This window comes from Scardinius erythrophthalmus (genome assembly GCF_964197995.2).
Source record: "Scardinius erythrophthalmus genome assembly, chromosome: 22".
Classification (NCBI taxonomy): domain Eukaryota; kingdom Metazoa; phylum Chordata; class Actinopteri; order Cypriniformes; family Leuciscidae; genus Scardinius; species Scardinius erythrophthalmus.
In genome coordinates, this window is record NC_138242.1 from 28,947,076 (window position 1) to 28,970,321 (window position 23,246).

A 23,246-nucleotide genomic window follows, 5' to 3' on the forward strand; every position below is an offset into this window, starting at 1 on the left:
GATCGAATTAATCTTAGTAGACTTGACTTTCTATAAAGAAAATTCTCTATTCAACTAGAAAATAAATGTTACCTTACAGTTAAATACAGTAGTTAACATCTTCAAGCTATTGACAAGATAATTGGTGAATATTTATCAAGAATAAGCTAGATATTTTATATAAGATTAACTTTTGTATTTTTATACTAAAAAGGGAGAATGTGTAAAGATTACTGAGATAAAGTGAGGTACATGCCTTATCCAAAATTCATATTGTATGAGTTCTTGAAAAGCGTATGATGAAGAATGAAACCTGCAATCTTAATACTTTATGAATCAAATCAGTTTTCTGTGTGTTTCCCCCAGTGGATTTGAAGTGCGAGAGCAAAAAATAAGCATTATATTTTGTTATTTGACAGCATATTTAAATGTATGCGTGAAGCACTTTGTGTGTCACTGGGACGTATTCGCAACGTTGAGTAACCAGTTGACGGTGAATATTAAATTGCTATAGACTGTTTAGATCAATATTCCAATAAATCGAAATTACATTCATATTTGATGAATGCCAAGGGTTTGTAAAAACAACTGCCTCACTGCCATTGTTTCTCCATTTTCTGCTTAGTACAGTATGTGTGTGTGTATATATGTATATACACACACACACACACATATATATATATATATATTAAAAGATGCTATAGTTTGGCTTGGTGGTCGTGTCCATCAGATGCCTAATACATACCTCATTACTTTCTTTTTCGTGTCTTAAAATGACTTCACTGAAGTAGAATAGACCCAAACTCTGATGCGACACACATCCGAGCACCATATGCTGTGTTAACACACTGATAAATGTGCAAAACAACAGAAGAACTGTGTAACTGTATATAAACTGTATGATCATGGATATGTTAATTTAGGGTATTTTTTGTAAACTTTTTTTTTTCTACCAAAAGATTTTGAGAGTTCTGAACTGCATGTAGATAGATATCTTCTCAAAGTCTGCATGCAGAATCCTCTCTCTGTAAGTTCTGTTTACAAGTGTAAGATAGATGGATATCCGAATTAATCAAGAGACACTTTTTTTTTTTTAAGAATAAAAATAGTTGTATGTGAGTAGACGGGTCAATCAGATCCTTTTCACTGTTGTCTGATCTGTAACAAACCATTCAAGCATTCCAATCCGCTTTGGTGATTTAACATGTCTAAAAAAAAATAACCCCCATTTTTCATTAATGCAACATATAGAATGTATATAAATCTATCGACGACTACTTGTGATAAAACAATAACAAAGTGTGAATGCAATGTTGACCAATAGAAATATATCTATATGGAAATGTTATAATGCAAAAGTTGTTTTAATGTTGAAAAAACCTCGTCTGGTTCTGTATGTACAAGAGACTGTTGGTTTTGAATGTTCTCGTGCTGTTTTTGTGACTATTAAAGTGAATATCTTCTACTATAGACTTTTGTGTTGTTATCCAGAAATGCTGTACTTTTTATGTGTAAAATGCCAGTTTTCCAGTATAAAATCTTTTATTATGCAATACATAGCGCATGTAGAAAGAAAAAGATATATACACATACTAGACGAAGCTAGTTTTCAGTAGTTGGTGTGTACAGTAAGAATACATCATGTAAATATCGATCTAAATGTAGCTGAAAATCCATTTGTTCAAGGGTTAATCTTACAAAACCTTTCAAGAATTTGCCATATTTCACCCCAAAATCAAAGTAAAGCTATAAGGAATTCAGTTATAAGTCAAATTCTTTCAATTATATTATTCAAATAATATATTTCTTATTTTTTTCTTTTAATTTTAGGTTAAATATGAAATATAAAATGCTTTTGACAGGTTCCGTGTGTTCTCCCTAAAAATGTTAAATAAATAGTTGAGCTTAATTTAGAGCTTGATGTAGCTGTTGAAATATTTCTTGTAAACTGTGTTTGGCTTCATTAGTTGTGTCCGTTCCTCTGGGAATCCTTCGAGCTGCGTGTGTTTCACAGAGAGATGTCTGACGACACGAGAAGCTGCTGAGCCGGTTTCCATTTGGCGCTTCGCCTGACTCCGTCTGCTCTGATGTACGGCTGGTTCCTCAAATCTGCACACACACACACAAACACACACACGAATGCAAATACCTGCAGCCAGAATCCTCCCCTGATTAAGATCTCAGAAGATTTTTTAAAGAAAGGGAAACATCAGATCTACAAGGCGGAGCTGAGGGAGGCAGTTGCAGGAGGTTCAGTGTTACAGAAGAGCAAAGCCGACATGGATAGCAGTGTCTAGATGAAGAGCGATACCTTCAGAGACAAGAGAGAAAGCAAGAGACGGTTATAAAGAAGTCCCATCGCGGAGCAGACGAGAGGAACGCTTCCCAGAACGGGCCGTAAACGGCACCGCCGAAGAGCTGGGAACACGCAGATGTTAGAGGAAGCCAGAAATAAGACAAATTGAACTAAATACACAATATTCTCTGAAGCAGAAAAATAGAGTGACAGAAATAACTGACAAAATGATGAGTGAAGAGAGAATTAGACCAGGCAAAGAATCCCAAGACACTACGAGGAACGAAGAACAAACGCTCTGTGTTCAATTCTTGTGAATATATCTGCTTGAACAGATCGTTCTGGACAAATTTAATTCTATATCAGTGTACAGTTAGGCTTATGAACTATAAAATACATTTCAATATATGGTTTATAAATATATTTTTTATTTACATCTATAATATTTATAATTTTATAGTATAAATGGGTGTTTAAACATATGTATATATTAATATAATTGTTTAAAAATATATTTACATTTCTGAATCTTATATCTTGAATTATGTATATTATATAAATGTCTTTCAAAATATAGTTTATAAATATATTTAAATTTGTATAGTATACATGGGTTTTTTCAAATGTATATAAACTAGAAACATACATTTTTATAGAAATGTATTTATTAAAATGAATATATATCATTATATTTATACATTATAAATATTATATTTAATATAATTTTATAGTACTGTATATAAGAGTATGTATACACATGTATATTATATAAATGTTTAAATATACAGTATTTACAGTAAATATATTTACATTTTTATAATAATATCTTAGTCTTTATCAATCTATATTATATAAATATATTTTATTTTTTATAGTCTATAATACTACATTATAAACTCTAAATATATACATAATTATATTTATATATAGTATAAATGGGTCTTTATACAAATGTAAATATTTTTCAATAATTTTGTATAAATTTATATTGTAAAATATGCAATATACATGTAAATAAAATATATATTTTTCTATAAATAACCATTTATACTATACCAATTTTAATTATAAATGTGCATGATATATATATATATATATATATATATATATATATATATATATATATATATATATAAAATGTGTGTGTGTATTATGCACATTTATAATTAAAAAAATATTTTTTTCTATGCATCATTATAGTACTGTGCATAAAATTATGGCTGTCAATATAATCATTCTTTGTAGCAAATGACCATTCTTTAGAAAGCAGAATGAAACAGCACAATTTCAAATTTAGTAAATTCGGATTTTATTTTATTTTTTTAAACAATTTATTTTTTCCCTGAACTTTTCTGGGACCCCCTACTTTGAGCACACGAACCTGGTGTAAAGGTACAGTATGTGTCAGGTTTTATTTGCGCCATTTATAATAAAACCCCTAACCATGGTAAAATCACTCATTCTTACTGTAATATTCAATATTAGGGCAGTGGTTTTATCCACCCACAGCAAGTTGACTTTTGAACCCTGACCCCAGACTGACCTGTGATGATGTCCTCGATGGCTCCGTCTTTGCCCTCTCGCACGAGCGGTGTCATCTGCCGGCGCTTCAGCTCTGCGATCAGATCCACCTGTGGCAACCGTGGAAGCGCTGGCATCTGTGGACATCAACAGACCGGTAAGATGTCTTTATATCTCACCTCCTGTTCTCAAGTATTTCGGTCTCTGTCAATCACGCATTACCTTATTACTCACTGATGTGATGGAAGGGTCAGAGATGGATAAACATATGCTGTCATCATTCTCAGAGGATTTCTTCCGCTGTTCGTTCTCCTGTTCGGCCAGCTATAGAGAAAGAAAGATTCATCAGTAAATCAACATGCTGGAGGACAACAACAACAACAACACTGGCTAATACTGTGCTACAACCACTTGCTCTACAGAAGAGGAGTTTATGATGAGTCTTTATCCATTTTTACTTATTAATACTTATTTAAGAAAAATGGTGAGGAACTGCGATTAATGAATGAATGAATGAATGAATGAATGGTCCAAAAAGTACTAATGAAGTTTAAGGTAATTAATTCAGCTGACACTTCAAATGCAAACAGCACTTGAAAAGGGAGTCTGTATCAAATACTGTTTGTATAAACTACTTTATGTAGTCATAACCCATATTTTATGTAAAGGCGAAGTGTCTAAGTTGCAATATCTAGCTACTGGTGTGCCTCAGGGCTCGGTGCTCGGACCACTTCTCTTCTTCATCTACTGTCATCATTAGGATCTGTTATACTTTTCAAAAATTGTAAGTAAAACAATTATTGTAAAACAATATAATACTATTTCAGTCTTGCTACTTTAAAATTGTATGATTAATTCATTGTGCACTTGGCATTTCTTTGTAATTATTTGTGAAATTTACAAGCAATTTACTGAGTGAAAATAGTTCAATGCTACACCAAACTTTTTTCAGTGCATCTTCGTGGTTTTAATCTCTCATAACTAGTATGATATATGCTGATGTGATAGTAGCACTCTGTAATAATTCCATCACCTTATATGCTTTAATGAACCTGGCGAAAACAGGGAAGAACACAGAAGGCGGTGTGGATTTGGGATTCTCTCCGAAATACTCCACCACTGAGTGATACATCTCCTGTAGAGAGACAAACAGAGCTGATCAAGCAATTATTCATTACTGTGTCTTCTGATTTCAAATCCAATATGATTTCTATGTAGCACAGGACTGAATTAATCTCCACCTGTGCAGTTTTGCTGTCTTTAACAATAGTGTCCAGCAGACTGCCATTATTGGAGATGAAGTTTGTGAGGACAGTGCTGTCTTCCTGTTGGTGGAACTCCTTACGGATCACCTCCATTCCCTTCTCCAGAGATCGCACATCTGCAAGGATGCTGTCCAGAGAGACTGAGAGAACAATGCATTAACTTACAGGTCAGCCTATATATAAGTTTGTGCATTAGCTTTCATTTAGCAGATGCTTTCAGCAATTTGGGATTAAAACATACAGCCTTTAGGTCACCAGCCCAAATGTTTAGCTTTGATCATTACTTCAAATTGAAAATATACTACCAGTCAAAAGTTTGGAATGAATAAGATTTTCTCATGTTTTTGAAACGTGTATTTCCTGAGAAGCAAATCAGCATATTAGATTTTTTTCTGAAGGATCATGTGTCACTGAAGACTGGAGTAATGATGCTGAAAATTCAGCTTTGATCACAGGAATAAATTATATATAAAAATAGAACATTTTTATTTTTAATTGTAACTATATTTCCCAATATTACTGTTTAACTGTATTTTTGATTAAAAAAAATAATGCATCCTTAATGAGCATAAGAGGCTTCTTTCGAAAATATTGTAAAAAAATTGACTTGGTGTATTCCTTTACTTCATTTATTGTAGTCATTTTGTCTAAAAAGTCTAAAAGTTTAACATTTTGGACATTCAGATTTGGTTTAAGCAACAAAATCTCCCAGCATCCCCTTGAAGAAGTGGTTAAAGTCATTTGAGGACAGTCGCTGCAGTGGTCTACATCATGTCCTGCAAAGCATTCACACTTAGAGCTGGACTGGACAGTTAATGTGTGTGTGTGTGTGTGTGTGTGTGTGTGTGTGTGTGTGTGTGTGTGTGTGTGTGTGTGTGTGTGTGTGTGTGTGTGTGTGTGTGTGAACACTCACCCAGCGCAGCTTTGTCCAGAAAGTGTAGTTCAGTGTGAAAGTTGTGCAGCTGAGGGTATTTTTCTCGTATGATGCTGACGATGAAATGCAGGAGTGTCTGTTTTCTATCTGTGGATTTCATGTCCAGAAGCTGAAAGTGAAAATGTGTGAAATGTGTGATAAATTAATAAACATTCCCACTTGGCATGAACTGATCAAATATATACCTTGAATACAAGAATGTAATGTAAATAGCCAAGTTTCAGTCAAATCCTTTATTTTCAGTGTGTACTTGTAAATAAAATTTGCTATTTATTTCAATTGAATAATCACTTATATATCCAAAAAATACAATTAATAGTAAATGACGTATTTATTTTACCCTGACATAAAATGATCTAAATGAACTAAAACTATATGAAAGCACAAGATGTGAATTATCTATTGGAAAGACTGTTGGAAGTGACACTAATAAACTAAAACTCTGAATCTGCTTTATATGCCAATAATCTCAAAATGGCCAGCTATCGACGTTTCTCACCAAATCCAGACTTTGGAGTCGAAATCCATATGCTGATCCTCTCTTCCCACTGTTCATGTAATTCCCAAACGCAAGAATGATCTAGAAAACAGAGAAAGATCAGTTTTCTTTTCACTACAAATATTATATTTGATAATAATCTCACATGACAATTGATTCTCTTTACCTCTAGAATCTTCTTCATTTTGCTGGAGGATTTGATAGACATGGAAGCAGCGATGATGGCATTTAATTGCTACAAAATAAGGTAAACATGTACAGAAAGCATATAGATTTAGATGTTATGTTGACTTAAAGCACACTGAAAAAAACTGGTGTATTAACAAATGACAACTAATTACAAAGAATTGGCATGATGTAACATTGAATTAAATGACATGAAGTAGAAAGACTGAAATAGTATTTTCTTGTAAAACGTACTCCACTAATCTTTCCTTACAACTGCAAAAAAATCATTTTTCAGTGAATATTGCATATATACTCACAGGTTTTAATAGCAGGATGCTATCGCTGAAGTTTCCCATGAATGTTAGCGTGCTGATTCTCTGTGACAGCCGTGGGATTTTGCTGAAGGCCACCATGAATCTGTCCTCCTCTGAGAGCTCCAGCAGGGGGCGTCCTTCACTCTCGAACTTATCGATCAACTTCAGCTCATAATTAGACGGGATGAAACGCTCCAGCAGCTCCAGGAAATCTGAGTTCAGCAAATCAAGATTATACCTGCACACACAGAGACAGGAGCAGGGTTAGTTTGGATTGTGTGACGTGAAAGAAAAGAAACGTATTATTACAGTGTAAAAAAAAAAGTTGCTGCCTTTAATTTTTTAAGTACAATCAACTTGGATGTTTAAGTCATTTCAGCTTAAATTACATTAAACTGACTTAAAAAAATATTTTGATGAGTTAAATCAATGTAAAAATCTATGTTGTCATAACTTATGTTGTGTTCTAGTGTCCTTTTATGTTTAATTGTGTCTTATCACTATATTTAATAACACACCAAGGAAACACAACAACTTATTGATGATATAATTTCTGACAGTGTGTGTAAGTGATTGTGGGTGTTGAACGTACGTTTGGATCGCAGTGCAGATCTGAGCGGTGCTCATGCCTCCTTTGCGCAGTGTGATGGCGAGGTTTTTGGCCCTGTTGGGCTCCAGTAGTGAGATTTTACTAGATGCTTTATGAGCCACTTTCACCTTCAGAGTGCCGACGTTCACAGGAGCAGACTGAGCTTTAGTTTTAAACAACTCCTCAAAGACGTCCATATTCAACTCCTTCAGAGACAGGAAGAGGACAAAGACATGGACATCTTTAATCCTTCACTTCAAATCAATTCTGATGATAAATGTTTGATAATTCGGCTTATGAGTCGATAAATGTTGAGGATAAACTCCTAAAACATTCAGCATTTTCAGCATTTTAATATTTTAAAAAATATTTTATATTGAATTATAATAATTAAAAATATATAATATATATATAATATTTTTAAAAAAAATGAAATTTATAAACATTAAAAACTAAATCGTTTCATTTTTAAATATATTTTAAATAATAGTTAGAAACACACACACACTTATTTTATATTAAAATTAAATTGATAAAGATTAAAACAATTATATACATACTGTATAAATATCTCACTAATTAAAACTTATTTCAAGATAAGTTAACATAATTTCTTACAATTCTATTTTCAATGTGGCCTCTGAGAAAACATTCCTCTGAGCCAAGTTAGAAACACGCATACAAATCGGGGAGGACTATACCTCAAAAAACATTTTTTAATTACAATAAAAATGATAAAAAAATATTATAATATATTTTAAAAAGTATTACTCAAATGTTTAAAAAAATATTTTATATTCAAATATTTTATAAATAATAAATTTCTTACAACTCTATTTTCAGATGGCCCTATTTCATGCATTTCTGTGAGCCGAGTTAGAAACACACACTGAACTGACCCCAAGCACACTTTCGTCGTCCAGCTCTGTGAAGACCGTGCCAGCCACCTGTTCCTCCTGTAGAGCCTGCCAGTTAAGCAGTGGCATACGATACTTTGTCTTGATTGGCTTCTTACCTTTTACACCTTACATACACACACACACACACACACACACACACACACACACACACACACACACACACACACACAGAGGAAGACAAACACTTTGTGTTTTGCACAGCTCCACTTTTCATTGAAAATCATTTAGAATCTCATCATTTTTGTACTGTACATGACTGTCATCATTTCTCTCACCTGTCTTTACGGTTCCTGCCCTTCCAGGTGACAGTGAAGGGGGCGGAGCTTCACTCATAGGGGGCGGGGGAGGAGGTGGAGGAGGGGCGGGGACAGGAGGAGGGGGCGGAGATTGCATCACAGGAGAGGCCTTCATTTCTGTTGTACTCTTATCTTGTGATTAAAAGAGAAATGTTGTATTTATTATTTACAGAAATATGTAACAGTGCTTATCTTTGCATTAATCATTTATTATTTGCATTAAACATTATATTATCTTATGTTATATTATATTATGTATGAATTTATTTCACTGATTAGGCTAGATTTTTCCTATTTTAGAATCGCCAAAAAAACTATTTGGAATCATAAACCAAACTTCAACAGATTACACTCTGAAATATATATATATATATAAATGTAAAATTTTCATGGTTTAATCTGTTATTATAATAAAATTATAATACATTAATAAATAAGATAAAACTATAATTAGAATTGAATATAATAGAATGTAATTAGAATAAGTGATAATATAATTACAGCACTGGTTATGTGTATATCTTCACCTGTTGTGTTGGCGACAGGTATAATGTGTAAATCCAGACAGCCGGATTGGGATTTCTCCATGCGGATCAGACCTCGATCCACTAGAACCTGAAGCTTCTTCTCCAGCTGAGAGTGCTCTCTCTCTCTCTCTCTCTCCTGCTCCTTCTCACTCTGTGTCTCTCGCTCTTTCTCCTTCTGCTGCAGCTGAGAGACCTGAGCGTGCGCCTCCTTCAGACTGCCCTGAAAACACACACCCCAAAGCTACACAGGCTGGAAACACGAGGAAAAGTGAGTGTGTGTGTATTAGTATAGTGTGTTACCTTCAGAAGCTCCACCTCTTTCATACTCTCTACAAGTTGTTTCTCGAGTTCAGACGTCTTCTCCACAGCTTCACTCTCACACTGCTGCAGTCTAGTATTTAGCTAACATACACAACAAAATGTTGTATTCTTGCAATTTATGATAAATAACCATACTTAGTATATTTATACGTTGTACTTAGCTTTGTACTCTCTCTCTCTCGATCGATAATGAATTTATCTACTTTATCTCTGTGTTTGATTCAAAGCGCGCAGACTGCTAGATCTAACGAGCCGTAAATGTAAAAAACAACCGCCAATTTTACCATCCCGGTCAAATATTGCGCTGCAAACATCAATAATAGCTTTAAGTAGTCAATGCTGGCAAATGACCATGGTATAAGCGGGATAATCCACTGCTAGCTGTGCATTAAACTGTGGATTATCCCTTTTTATTGTTTTAGTCTACTGTTTTTTGTTTTGTTATTGATTCAAAAAGCAGATATATGTGCATTTGACTATCAAACAGATTTATATCAGTAGAGGTTCAAGTAATTGTGTGTGTGTACCTGTGTGTTTTGTTCTTGTTGCTCCTCTAGATGTTCCATTATTGTATTTTTGGCCTCGGCGTCTTCTAGCATGGCTCCAACATCAAACACATTATCCAGGTACGCTTGAACCTGCTTCTGCAGCCTCTCACTCTCGGTGACGTTTAACCTCTACACACACACACACACACACACACACACAGACAGACAGACATTATATGTAGCACTATAAATGTCTTAAGTGTCACTTTTGATCAATGTAATGCATCCGTGTTGAATAAAAGACTGTAAAAAAATCACAGTCATCTCAAGCTTTTAGTTGCTCACCTCTAGATAGCTGTCTATTCCCAGTTGTGTAAACTCATACTGTAAATACACTCTGAAGTTCATGTCCTCCACTGAGTGCACTACAATGTTGATAAACTGCATACAAGCCACCTAGAGGTAAAAGAGGAAACATATATATTGGTCAGTTTCCACACACTGATGATCCTACATGAAAAGGTCAGAACAGGAAAAAACATAATCTATGTCTAGAAACCCAATGCATTATGTATGTTATGTACCGTATGTACTCTAGTATTGGGAATTTGAAATACATAGAGAAAATGGGTAACACTTAACAAAAAGGTTTCATTGGTTAACATTAGTTAACATAAACTAACAAGTGAACAATATTTAGCATTTATTACTTTTAGTTAATGTTCATCTAAACATTTACCAACACTTTTGTAAGGTCAAAAAATGTATCCGTTAACATTAGTTAATGCACTGTGAACTAACATGAACATGAACATTTTGATTCACTGACATTAACAAAGGTTAGTAAGTGCTGTAAAATATGCTTATTAGTTTAGGTTAGTTAATGCATTAACTAATGTTAACAAATGAGACCTTATTATAAAGTGTTACCAAGTGGACTAAAATACAAAAACGTAACGCTAGTCCTAAATTGGAAAAGTTATATCAAGAATCATTGATAAATTTAGTCAATGATCAAATGGACCATATCCATTATATTAATGTGGTATATACAGAGATGTTGAACTAAATACCTTAGTTAGTGTAAGAATCTTATTAAATAGGAAAATTAATAGAGAAATATGTCATACAATTAAGAATTCTGTGTCCTCACCATGAAATCCATGTTGCTGTCTTCATTTCTGAAATATTCCATTAGTTTTTCGAATCGGTTTTTCTCTCCAGACACCTACACACACACACACACACACACACACACACACACACACACACACACACACACACACACACACACACACACACACACACACACACACACACACATTTGTCTCTGAGGGGATTGTTAACTGTACTTGAGTTTACTGTATATGTGCTTTTGATTCAGTTGTCTGCTAGCAAGTACTTGAGCATGAAGTAATAATGCCACTAAATAAAAGTAAAATGATTCAAAAGAACCCACTGTGACATTTTTAGAAAATGTGTGTATGGTATAATTTCTTGGTTACACACTTTTCATAAGGATAGTTTATCACCTGACAGTGTATTGTTGGTTAAATATTCCATCCATGTAACTGTCTTACATTTTTATGCAAATATTGATGTGCTTTCACAGACATAAAGAAGAAATATGGGTGGGAAACCCCCAAGCAAGTATAACCAATAGATGTTCTGGTTTTAGTTCTAGTTTGCGCAATACTTTCTGGTGTCAGAGATAGGCATCTGAATCATCACCCACACAAATGTCTTTGAGACAAAAACGACGTCCGTGTGAGTGTGTGAGGGTCATATCTCCTATACACACGAGCGTCTCCTGGTTTTGTCACGTCTCTTGCTCTCAGACAGGCTGATATCATAGCTGAAGGTTCAGCTTACTCCAGTTCAACAGCAGATCACACACTTGTATCTAAATCTCATCAAGTGTCTGTGTGAATAACTTAAGAGTTTGGGTCAGGTTTTTGATCCCTGAAATAACGACGAATAATGATTGATGAAAAGTGAATATTATTAATCACATATTAAATATATAAATATAATATAAAATTCTGGGCCTAAAAACTATTTGGACACTTAATGAATGTCTTTTTTTCCTTTTCTTTTTTTAAAAAGTATTTTTGATTATTTATATTTGATTATATTATGTTTTTGTATAGTATATTATATTTTATTTTATATTATTAATTAAAACTTTCTTTTTTTTTGACTATATTATGTTTTGGTATGTGATATTATGTTTTGGTATGTGTCATTTATATTTTATTACAACCAACTTTTTACTTTTTAGTATTTTTATAATAAATATTTAATAACATAATATTTATTTCTGTATTTCTGTATTTTTTTTTTATTATTATATGTAATTATATTTTATTTTGGTATATTATGTTTGATTATATTTTATTAAAACCTTTTATAGATATTTTTATTATTCTTTTTGATTATATTACGTTTTGGTATATTTGTTTGAATTATTATTATTTATTTTTAGAGTGTTTTGTTGAACTGTGAGACCAAGGAGACACGATGGAGGTGATGATAAGAAGAGTGAAACGGATGAACAGAGAAAGAAATGTTTTCTTTTCATACCTCTTTGAAATTATTAAAGGCTGCAATAATCATTTCATGACCTCCTCGAACCAGACACACAGCAGCAAGAAGCTCCAGAACCAGTGCTTTAGTCCTAAACACACACACACACACACACACACACACACACACACACACACACACACACACACACACACACACACACACACGCATATGTAAGGACAGAAGTGTAGAAACAAAAACATTCAAAACCAAAACACACTGTCCTCTCACCTGGCACTCTTGTTGTTGAGACTAAGAGTGATTTCATTGACACAGCTGGGATGAGCCATCACCTGATTAAACCCTAACTAACACACACACACACAGACGCATTAGTCAAGAGAAGAGATGAGACGAGATGAGACGAGAGTGAGAAGTACCTGGTAGTTCATGATGGTGCGAAGGCACATGATGCAGAGATGCAGGTGGTTCTTCTGGCTGAGCAGACGTGAGTATCTCAGAGCTTTCCTGAGGAGAAGATAGATCATGTACAACCAATTTATACAGAAACACTTTGATTCAAAGCAGAACTATATTATTGTGCAATCTCAAAATCATTAAAAGTAAAACCTTTTGAGATATGTGACGCACAGATGCACACAAACACACTCTTTCTCCATCAGGAATGCAGCTGATCCTGATAGAAGCGATTGGACGGGTGTGTGTTTGTGTCTGAATGCATGCTCTGAACATTCATGAGGTTACAGTGATAGTGTTTAGCACGTGTGCATGATGTTTTGTGAGATTGGGTTTCTTTATGTAGATGTTTGATCAGCATGCATGACTGACCTTGCAGCGAAGGACCGTCCTGAGCGCGGGGAATTGTGGGTGGGGGAGTTTGTCGCGCTCATGGTCAGATCTTCCGTAGACTTCTCCTCAAAGCTTCCATTATCAGAGTTGTCCGTGTCATATCTGTAAAAACACAGTCTGTCTCATGAATGCATGTTAATTTTGTATATTAGTTTGTGGTATGCACTCAATAACTGTTACATTAACTTTTTGTTAATACAGTTGATCTAATGAACTGAAAAGTTGGCTTGTGATCAAAAGTCTGGGGTCAGTAATATAAAAAATAATAATAATAATAATACTTTATTCAGCAAGGATGCATTAAATTTATCAAAAGTGACTCCAAATAATGCAATTAATAAATGCTGAAGAAGAATCCTGAAAAAAACATGGTTTCCATAAACAAAATAAAAGAAGCACAACTGTTATCAACATTGTTAATTTTTGATCTGATGAATGCAGCCTTGGTGAGCAGAGAATGCCATTTTATAGATTCCAAACATTTGAACGGTAGTGTACTTGGTGCAGACAGTCTTTTGATTGCTTTAGTGTTTTTGTTTAGTTGTTGTTTGGTAACTCAGACTAGTCTAGTCTAGTGAATATAATACCAGTGTTAGCTGGCATCAGAGTTTGGTTTGAGAGACTGGATGGTCACAGCACAATCTTTTCCCAGACGCCTCGTCACATTAAGAATTTAGGTTCCTCTTTTGTGTCTTTGTGTGACTGTGTGTGTGTGTGTACTGTACATACGTGACTGCACGTTGAGCGAAAGAGAGGTAGTCCACTAGCACTTCTAAACCCTTGTTTTCTTCATTTAGAAACTCCTCAGCCCATCTGAACAGAGAGAGAACATCACAAATAAACAACAAAAGACAATCCAGTGTTGACACAGACATTCCCAGAGCTCCAGATATCTCAGGGAAAAGGAAACCTGCATTTAATAAACTTTAAGTAGTAAAAAAAGTATCAGGTCAGAAACATGCATTGTCAATAACTTGAGTTTTTCGGCAGTCATGTGATGGCTCTTACCCGATGTGATTGGTGCGTAACGAGATCTCCAACTCTCTCAGAACTTGTGTGGATTCTTGGACTCGCCTTTTAAACTACAAATCACACATGTAATTTTATAAATGAAAATCACTTACATCTTTCAGTTTGATTATAATTGGATGAGTTCTTCATCACACTCTCAGATTCAAACACACACACACACACACACACACACACACACACACACACACACACACACACACACACACACACACACACACACACACACACACACACACACACACACACACACACACACACACACACACACACACACATACATCAGTACCTTTCTGCCTCCTCCCTGATCTAATACACTCTTGAGTTTCTGAATGTACACTGATGGAGGATTCTTCACCTGAAATCGCTCCTGAAGACACAAACAAGAAGGAATAGTAAACTCCCCTAAATCTCATATAAGTCCACATTTAATTTGAGTCATGTTTCTTACATAAATAAAAAGTTTAAATTAATCTTCTGTGTGACATAAATATATATCTTCTGAACCAATTTTAGAATTTAGTTTCAATAAATGCTCTGGGTGAACTGGAGAGGGTCTTTTTACTTTAAAAGAGCAAGGATAATTGTGTTTTTGATTATATACCCCCTTTAAAGGTGTGCTGTGTGGTTTAGGGTAGTAAAATCAGCTTTATGGTAAATGAATGTGTGTTTTGGCTCTGAACTCACCTGGTCACAGACTAACTCCCATTTCTTCTCATTGTCGTACTCACAGAGCAGCTTCACTTTATCGGGGGGAAGATTCATGGAATTCTACAATCACAGAGCAAGAGACAACATAAACCTTTGGGTAAGTCTCATTTTTTTTTACATTAATTCATCAGAACAGTTAGATCTGTTCCACTGAGGTAAACTCTTAAAAATGTTTTGTTATTGTTTATTGCTGCACCTTTGGTTAAGCAAAGAATTTTATTGAAAACCATTCTTATGTTTTTGACATTAAATTGCGTGGAAGGAGGAATCTGAGGAAGAAACTACCTAGTTACCACCTGAATCGCCTTGGCATCCGCATAGCAACACCCTGCCAACCACCCACACCACCATATTGTCACATTTTCTTCAGATTTAAGTTGTATTTTGCAGTGTGCAGTCAAAGACCAGATCTAGCTATAATATGTTCCCAGATAACTGCAGTGTGTAAATGTTGAGTTAATGTGGCTCCAATAGCACATAACAGTCGTTTACACATGGCCACTATTAAAGTGATGAGTTAAGCGGTTGCGTCTTGTGAGACGGTTTACGAGCAGCGGACAGATCACATGTATAATAAGGTATGCTGACTCGAAGAATGCCCTTTTTGAATCGGTAGATTAGTGCTGTGTGAATGTCCTGTTTCTATGACGATCTCCTAAATTATTTATGAACAGCATGAGTGTTTACACACACACACACACACACACACACACACACACACACTGCAATGTCCCTGCAGAATTACCTCAATGACTCATCTTAGAATGATACCGAACACACACACACTCACACTGTGCATGCAGACTGCGTGTAAATCCCCTAAAACATTATGAAAATAGTCTTAAAGGTCGCAGAGTTAAAGCCATTGGTCTCCGCACATGCACGGATCTTCTACGGCCCTGTCGAGTGTGACTCGTCGCCATCGGTGTGAAACTGAAACTGAAAACAGGTAAAAATGGGCCATTCACACAGAACGCCTTTTCCCATTCCAATACGCTACTTTTCCATTGTTTTTCAATGTTAACACCCGTCAGACATACATATTTTACTGTTGATCTCACGTCTTTTGCATCGCCTCTCGCGCATGACACGGCATAGTAAAAACGCCGCGCTCAAGTTAAAAGAAGTTAAACTTTAAAAACAAACGAATTTGTAGACCTTGCGCCTTTTTTTCGTTCCACTGACCTGCGTCTCACTTTTTTAACAGCAAAAACGCATTCTATGCGAACCCATCTATTTTCCCATGCAAAATCCACCACAGCTATGCTAGGGCGTTGCCATGGAGTTGCTAAGGAGTTCTTTAACTAGATGGTTTTCTGGTCTTTCCATATGGTTTTAAAAGTTGGAGGTCTGTAATATTTTTTTATGTTTTTGAAAAAAGTCTCTTTTGCTCACCAAGGCTTCATTTATTTGATCAAAAATACAATAAAAAAATAAAATAAAATTTAGAATAACTGTTTCAATAGTTTTTTTTAAATATATATTAAAATTTAATTTATTCCTGTGATGAAAAGCTGAATTTTCAGCATTATTACTCCAGTCTTCAGTGTCACATGATCCTTCAGAAATCATTCTGATATGATGATTTGCAGCTCAAGAATCATTTCAGATTATCATCAATGTTTAAAACAGTGTTGTGCTGCCTAATATTTTAGTAGAAAATGCAATACTGTTTTTTTTTTCTTCTTTTTTTCATTCTTTGATGAATAGCCTAGTTTAAAAAAGTTTAAATGCATCCTTGCTGAATAAAAGTATTATTGTCTGGAGAGTATAGTATAATTGTTTGGTCAAATCTCTAATTATGAACACAAATAATGGTTGCTTTAGCAAACACCATTAATTAAATCATTATTTACTTTCTCTGTCAATCTTTCCTCTCATTGGGATGTCCCCTGGAGGGTTTGGTTGCTATTCACTTGGGGGAATTTTGGGAAATGTCTTCTCCATTAGAATATCAAAACCCTTTGTTAATGTATTTCCACACCCACTTCCGCCTGTTTGTGGAGTTTTCCCTTCTGCATACAGCAGGTGAGATTGCATTTCTTTAAAGTGTTTCATTTTGCTTTTGGAACAGACCGGTTTAAAGATGATTGGAATTCACAGTATTTGTTTTGTGCCCAGTTCCTTGGCTGTATCTTTCAGCTGATAGGTCAGGAATGTTATCATTTGTTTTGGGAACATTGTAAAAGATCTCAATGAACTAAAATTTTGCCTTTTTTGTGACCCGCTTATGAACCCAAGACTGACCGAAGACTAAAGAACTGTATGGTAAATGTCAAAGCAAAAATGCTAAACAGTCTAAACATCTGTCTATCCACGTCAGACCTAGGAAATCAAGTTTACTGTGAAAAGTGAAAGGAAAACTTTTGTACCTCTGAATATTGAATGTCATCTCTTGCATAAAAGTAATCAGAAGTAGATGAAACAACATGAATAAGATCATTGGATGAACACTACAGTTCAAAAGTTAAGAAATTAATATTTTTATTTAGCAAGCACTTTACAAAGTGACGGTAAAGACATTTGATTTCTTTTCTTTTTGATTTTCTTTTTTTACTTTCTATTCAGCAAAGAATCCTGAAAAATATGTTACATTTTCCACAAAAATAAATAGGCAGCACAACTGTTTTCCTTATTGATAATAATAAGAAATATTTCTCGATCAGAAAATCATCATATTAGAATGATTTCTGAAGGATCATGTGACACTGAAGACTGGAGTAATGATGCTGAAAATTCTGCTTTGATCACAGGAATAAATTACATTTTAAAATATATTCACATAGAAAAAAAAATTAACAATATTATACTGTTATTACTGTATATCGCTGTATTTTTTATCAAATAAATGCAGCCTTGGAGACTTCTTCTTACCCGTCCTAATCTTTTGAAAGGTATGACATAAAAGTTACATCCACAACATCATGTTTTACTTTTACTTTTGCTTTGTCATTTCATGGAATTTGTTTTGCATATTGAATTACAGTTTTTTGCAATGCTTGGCACATTAGTATGGCACTGTGTCCTAATTTATAAAACAGGTCAAGGGGAGGAACACCAGCAATCTTCAGAAATAATGCTTTAGGGCAAACACACACACACACACACACACACACACACACACACACACACACACACACACACACACACACACACACACACACACACACACACACACACACACACAGTCTCAGTCAAACAATCTCCCTCTATGGAAAGCAGACAGCATCATTGATTATAATTGTCAATCTTATAATTGTCGCGTTGGGTCTGCTGTGTAGACACAGGAATTTCTTTGCATGCTTTAATTCAGACCGCATAGTTTCCTTTTTGTCTCTCAGTTTATAATTATAGTTCACCTTTTCTGCCCATAAAATTAGGAAAGGAGGCTGGAGAAATATAGAATAAAAGACAAAACACATCCAACTTTTACACCATCATCTATTTGCTTATATTTCTCTCCCTTCTGAGTGAAACGTCTGCCCTTTCTTTGTCTTTTTTTTTTTACATGTTCTATCTTTTTTAGTCCTCCTCTAAAAATAAAAACAGTAAAATGGTTTTCAGGACAAGGTCAGCTAACATTTTCTTACTTCATCACATGTTGTGACACCATTTATTTTGAATCCTATAGGATGGGTTCTATTTGAATATTCAAGATTCTATATTCTATAGGATTCTAGATTAGGATATTTTGAATCCTTTATAAAGTACACAAATGTATGGACATATAATTGTTGCATGAAAGATTAATGCAGTGAAGCAGCATATACACATGCAGACCATAATGATATTGAATATTTAATACAAGTAATATTTGCATTTGAGTATTTTGTATATTTGTAAGCCAAATCTGGTACTTTTTTATAATATCACCTCAAGGATTTTGTAATCTCAAGAGCACAGCTTGATGTTTTTTTTATACTGTTATTATTTTAAAGGTACACTGTGTAACTTTTTGTTTAAATTTAGCTACATTTAAATACTGAGCCAATACATCACCAATCCTTCTTCCGAAAACATGTTTTGTCTTGCCCTGATTCACTATGGTAAGCTCTGGAATATGTTACTCCTCGGCTACTTTGACGCGTGTCTGGTGTTTGAGTGCCAGAGGTTAGTTGTTACAAAGAGTGAGAAAGGTTGTCATGGAGCCGCTTAATCTCGAACCTCCGGAGAATCACCCGTTTTAAACAAACGCCGAACAGTGGAGAGAGCCTGCTGGCAAAAAGAGAATGTGACAGAGCTCGTAATAAAACAAGAATCAACATTGGGTTGGCTTTTCGGAGATAGTCAGAACCGGGTTATTTCGAATGTTGTAAAAGCAACACAGAGATGGCGTTTTTATTACTCAACAGGTGATTACGTTAAAATATTGAACAGATAAATTGCCATAACGGAGGTTATTGTAAAACATTATCTATTGTGAAGGGTCATATTCATCCGCACAGCCGAAGCACAGCCAATGTTCTTTCCTAAAATGTTTTTTAACCGCCAGAAGGCCAAATGTTACATAGTGTATCATCAGTAATATATTTTATTCAATACACCATCAGTTTGTGCAGTAATAAGTTTATTGAAATACATTCAGCACTGACTTTGATTCATTGTCATATATTTTCTAGATCAGCTGAAGGGTGGACTACCGCTGAAGATGGATGGTTTGTCCTTTCAGTAAGTAGCCACATGCAAAATATCAATAACTGAACGGGCCATTTGTATAATTACAGGCCGGTAGTTTTTGCAGATGTCTTGTGCTCCTCTAGTCTGGCTATCACCAGACAAAGCTCAATCTTTTAAAGGGGTGGTATAATGCCCTTTTCACAAGATGTACAATAAATCTCTGATGTCCCCTGAGTGTGTATGTGACGTTTTAGCTCAAAATACCCCACAGATATTTTTATATAGCATGTTAAAGTCACTTTTTGAGAGTGAGCAAAAACGCACCGTTTTGTGTGTGTGTCTCTTTAAATGCAAATGAGCTGCTGCTCCCAGCACAGAGGGCGGAGCTTCAAGAGTGTGTTAGCAGCTTCGATTATCTCACACAGACACACTGACAATTTCTAAAACTTTTAGCCTTTTATGTTCAAACCGGAGTCAGAAAGAATGGAGAGACTCAAGAAGAACATGTAGACAACATTTCTGAATGGTTAATTGATGAATTTATGTAGCTTATGTGTAGTTATCTAGTCATTGATTAGCATATTCTGTCTTGATAATCTATAAATCGTGTTCCCAGGGGCAGGGTTTATGTTAATTTTAGGGTTGGTGATGTCACTAACTCGGGAGGAATATGTCATGTAGTCTCTTCCAGCCGTTTGTTGTAGTCCTTAAAAAGCAATTTCTGTAAAAGAAAATATCTCCCTTTGCTTTGAACTTTGAGAGTCGTAACTTTGCAGATGTTGTTTATGCTCAAACAGCAACATTACACACTAACTAAAGTTAGAAAAGTCAAATCATAATCAACCACCCCTTTAAGATTGAACATTAGTCTGGGGAGTCTGCTCTGTACTTTCTCTTGCACAATAGGCGTGATCAACGGGCATAGTTCAAATGACTCTGTACGCAATTGGATAGTCCTTCAACCAATCAGACCAATGATCCAGACAGGAAACATGTCAGCAAACGTGTTGGTTTGTAGCATTGATCAGCAGTTTGCAGAAGCAGCAATGGCAAAGAGCGATTTTTGCAGGTTGTGCAAAAAAAAAAACATGAAAGTGAGTGGTACTTACACCCACTCGAGCGATTTGTTTGCTAAACTAAAGAAGCCATTGAGCATCGTTAAGAGGTTAAAAGGAATTGGATTGGATTAAACCCGCCAATAGCGTGCGAGGTGGATAAGCCAGTTTGTGATTGGTCCCCTCAGATTTGTAACGAACGCAGGATAGAAGAATGTACAGGTTTCCAGCCTGAGCTGCAGGGTGAAATCACATTGCCGGTAGATCAGGCTGGCTTTACCCAGTCTAGCGCTCCTCTCCACAGCAGGACGATGTAGAAAGCATCAGCTTGTGTTTTAAATGCCTCAAAGAGAAAATAATGCAGAATTCTCTGTACATTTGCATGAGTTTGCATGTGTACATGGCCACATTTATGCAAGACTTCTGTGATGTGAAGTTGTGTATATGGCCACTTTTATGTAAGACTTTGTTTCATAATTTAATACTTATTACTTTCATTAAACAGGCTTTCAGGTTATTGTACTGATGCTTTGTGTTGTAATATTTACATTTGTTACCCGACTGTGTGTGTTTTTGAGTGATTCCCATTTTTATTCAGTGTGTTTTATCATGAACACACTGCCGGTGCTACTTGCATTATTTGCATGGTATTTCCATTATACAAACAGCATGTCACAAACTCTCTATTTCTCAGTAGGCATTATAGATAGCGACTGGATAAAATTAAATAGTTTGAGTTTGATGGAGAGCCTGCATGTGCACTTTAATACTTGTTCGTAGATTAGATAGCCTTTCACTGCTGCATGATGGGAGAGTGTGGAGTGTTTATCTGATTTAGGAGAGGCATCAAGGATATTGGCAGACTAGATTAATTAACATGGAATAAATTACAGCTGACTTTACTAACACACACCAGAGCCAAACCAGTTTACAGTATACAGTATATAGGTAAAGGTGGGCTAAATATACCTTTTAAACACAGGTATTTACATGAGTGGTTGGATTTGGTCTGTTTAGATTAAAAACGGCTATGTCCAATATTCGTTGACTAGTTTAGTTGATCATTCCAGGTCTTAAAACTATAACTCTAACCAAGCACCTCATCATATAAGCATCATTCTGTGCTCAAACAATATATTATTTACTGTGGTAAGGTGTGTGAATTTATATAATTAAGTCACTTAATCACACAAAAATGTATATTATAACCCCTATGACCTTTTTTTTGCTCTTCTGTTGGACAAAAAAAGAGGATATTTAATACTTAAAAGATTCAGATTTGTTATATAGTGAAGGAAAAACTGTCAAAGAAGATTTTAAGTAAATAGTGACTTTAATTTCAGTCTGTTCCTGTTCACAAATCTATTGTAGACTTGAAATGTAGTGCTGATAGACTACTTTTATAATACTTTAATAGTGCATTTTGTTCTTTTTGGGATTTTGACAGACCCTGATAACCATTTAATCTCAATGTGTGAAAAGAAAGCCTCAAGATTGGAATGACGTAAGGGTGAGTAAGGAGCAGATCAAAGTAAAAAAAATAAAAAGTATTTAAAACAGCATTACATTTACATATTGTAAACTCATCATAAATAAGTAGATAAATCCTACATCATAAATGCATGTAGATAAAGCACATGAAATGTAGGCAACCTAATAATGACACATTGAAGTTTCCCCTCTGCACAATCATAGTCTCACTTCTGCATAACACTCATACTCTGAGAGATATTACAGATTTCACAAACATGCACATGAATGCAATCACCTCAGTGCATATCCGCATAACATTCCAACACAGTCGACAGCGTGCTGTAGTTATGTCATTTGGACAGGTTAGTCAGTTTCAATTCATTTGATCATAACCATGCAGAGAGATGCACTTTAGTTTCACAATGCATATCAAACATATTTATTGTAAATGCTGTGGCACATCTCAGCCCTCACCCACACATACTGATGCCCTTCGACAAGCCGTTTTCTATATTCAATCAGCAAATCATTTAACAAAAAAACAGTGATATATTAGAGCTGAAACTGACTGTTAGTGTGGTTTTAGTTGTGTTTTAGATGTTTTGTTCTGTACGTACCAACACAATGTTGAACCTCTCCTCTAATTCGTCCTCAGGTGGTGGGGGCAGTTTCGGGGCCAGTGGCTGTTTCTGGCCGTAAGTGCTGACGGGCCGTTTGGTGTCCCGCACGGGGGTCATCTCCAGACTTCCAGCTGCGTTTCCCATGGCTGAATGTAGAGGTACACATATACAGTCCAGAGAATCTGAGTCTCGCTCAGTGAACTTCTACGACTACACCTTTACACCAAC

The 23,246-nt window shown here is 35.1% G+C and overlaps 1 protein-coding gene across 1 annotated transcript; it reads right to left on the reverse strand.

The window, feature by feature from the left end:
* Nucleotides 1–1,987: 1,987 nt before the first annotated feature.
* On the reverse strand, nucleotides 1,988–23,162 carry fmnl1b (formin-like 1b; the record flags this gene model as incomplete). Its single annotated transcript, XM_081352578.1, has 26 exons — nucleotides 1,988–2,088; nucleotides 3,819–3,933; nucleotides 4,019–4,120; nucleotides 4,830–4,931; nucleotides 5,038–5,201; nucleotides 5,975–6,104; nucleotides 6,495–6,575; nucleotides 6,661–6,729; nucleotides 6,980–7,214; nucleotides 7,569–7,771; nucleotides 8,465–8,589; nucleotides 8,761–8,913; nucleotides 9,309–9,528; nucleotides 9,609–9,710; nucleotides 10,157–10,306; nucleotides 10,463–10,573; nucleotides 11,271–11,345; nucleotides 12,701–12,794; nucleotides 12,935–13,011; nucleotides 13,084–13,171; nucleotides 13,493–13,615; nucleotides 14,243–14,326; nucleotides 14,522–14,595; nucleotides 14,832–14,912; nucleotides 15,230–15,313; nucleotides 23,016–23,162. The coding sequence occupies 26 exons, from the start codon at nucleotides 23,160–23,162 to the stop codon at nucleotides 1,988–1,990; spliced, it is 3,090 nt and encodes a 1,029-aa protein (XP_081208704.1).
* Between the last annotated feature and the right edge of the window lie 84 nt (nucleotides 23,163–23,246).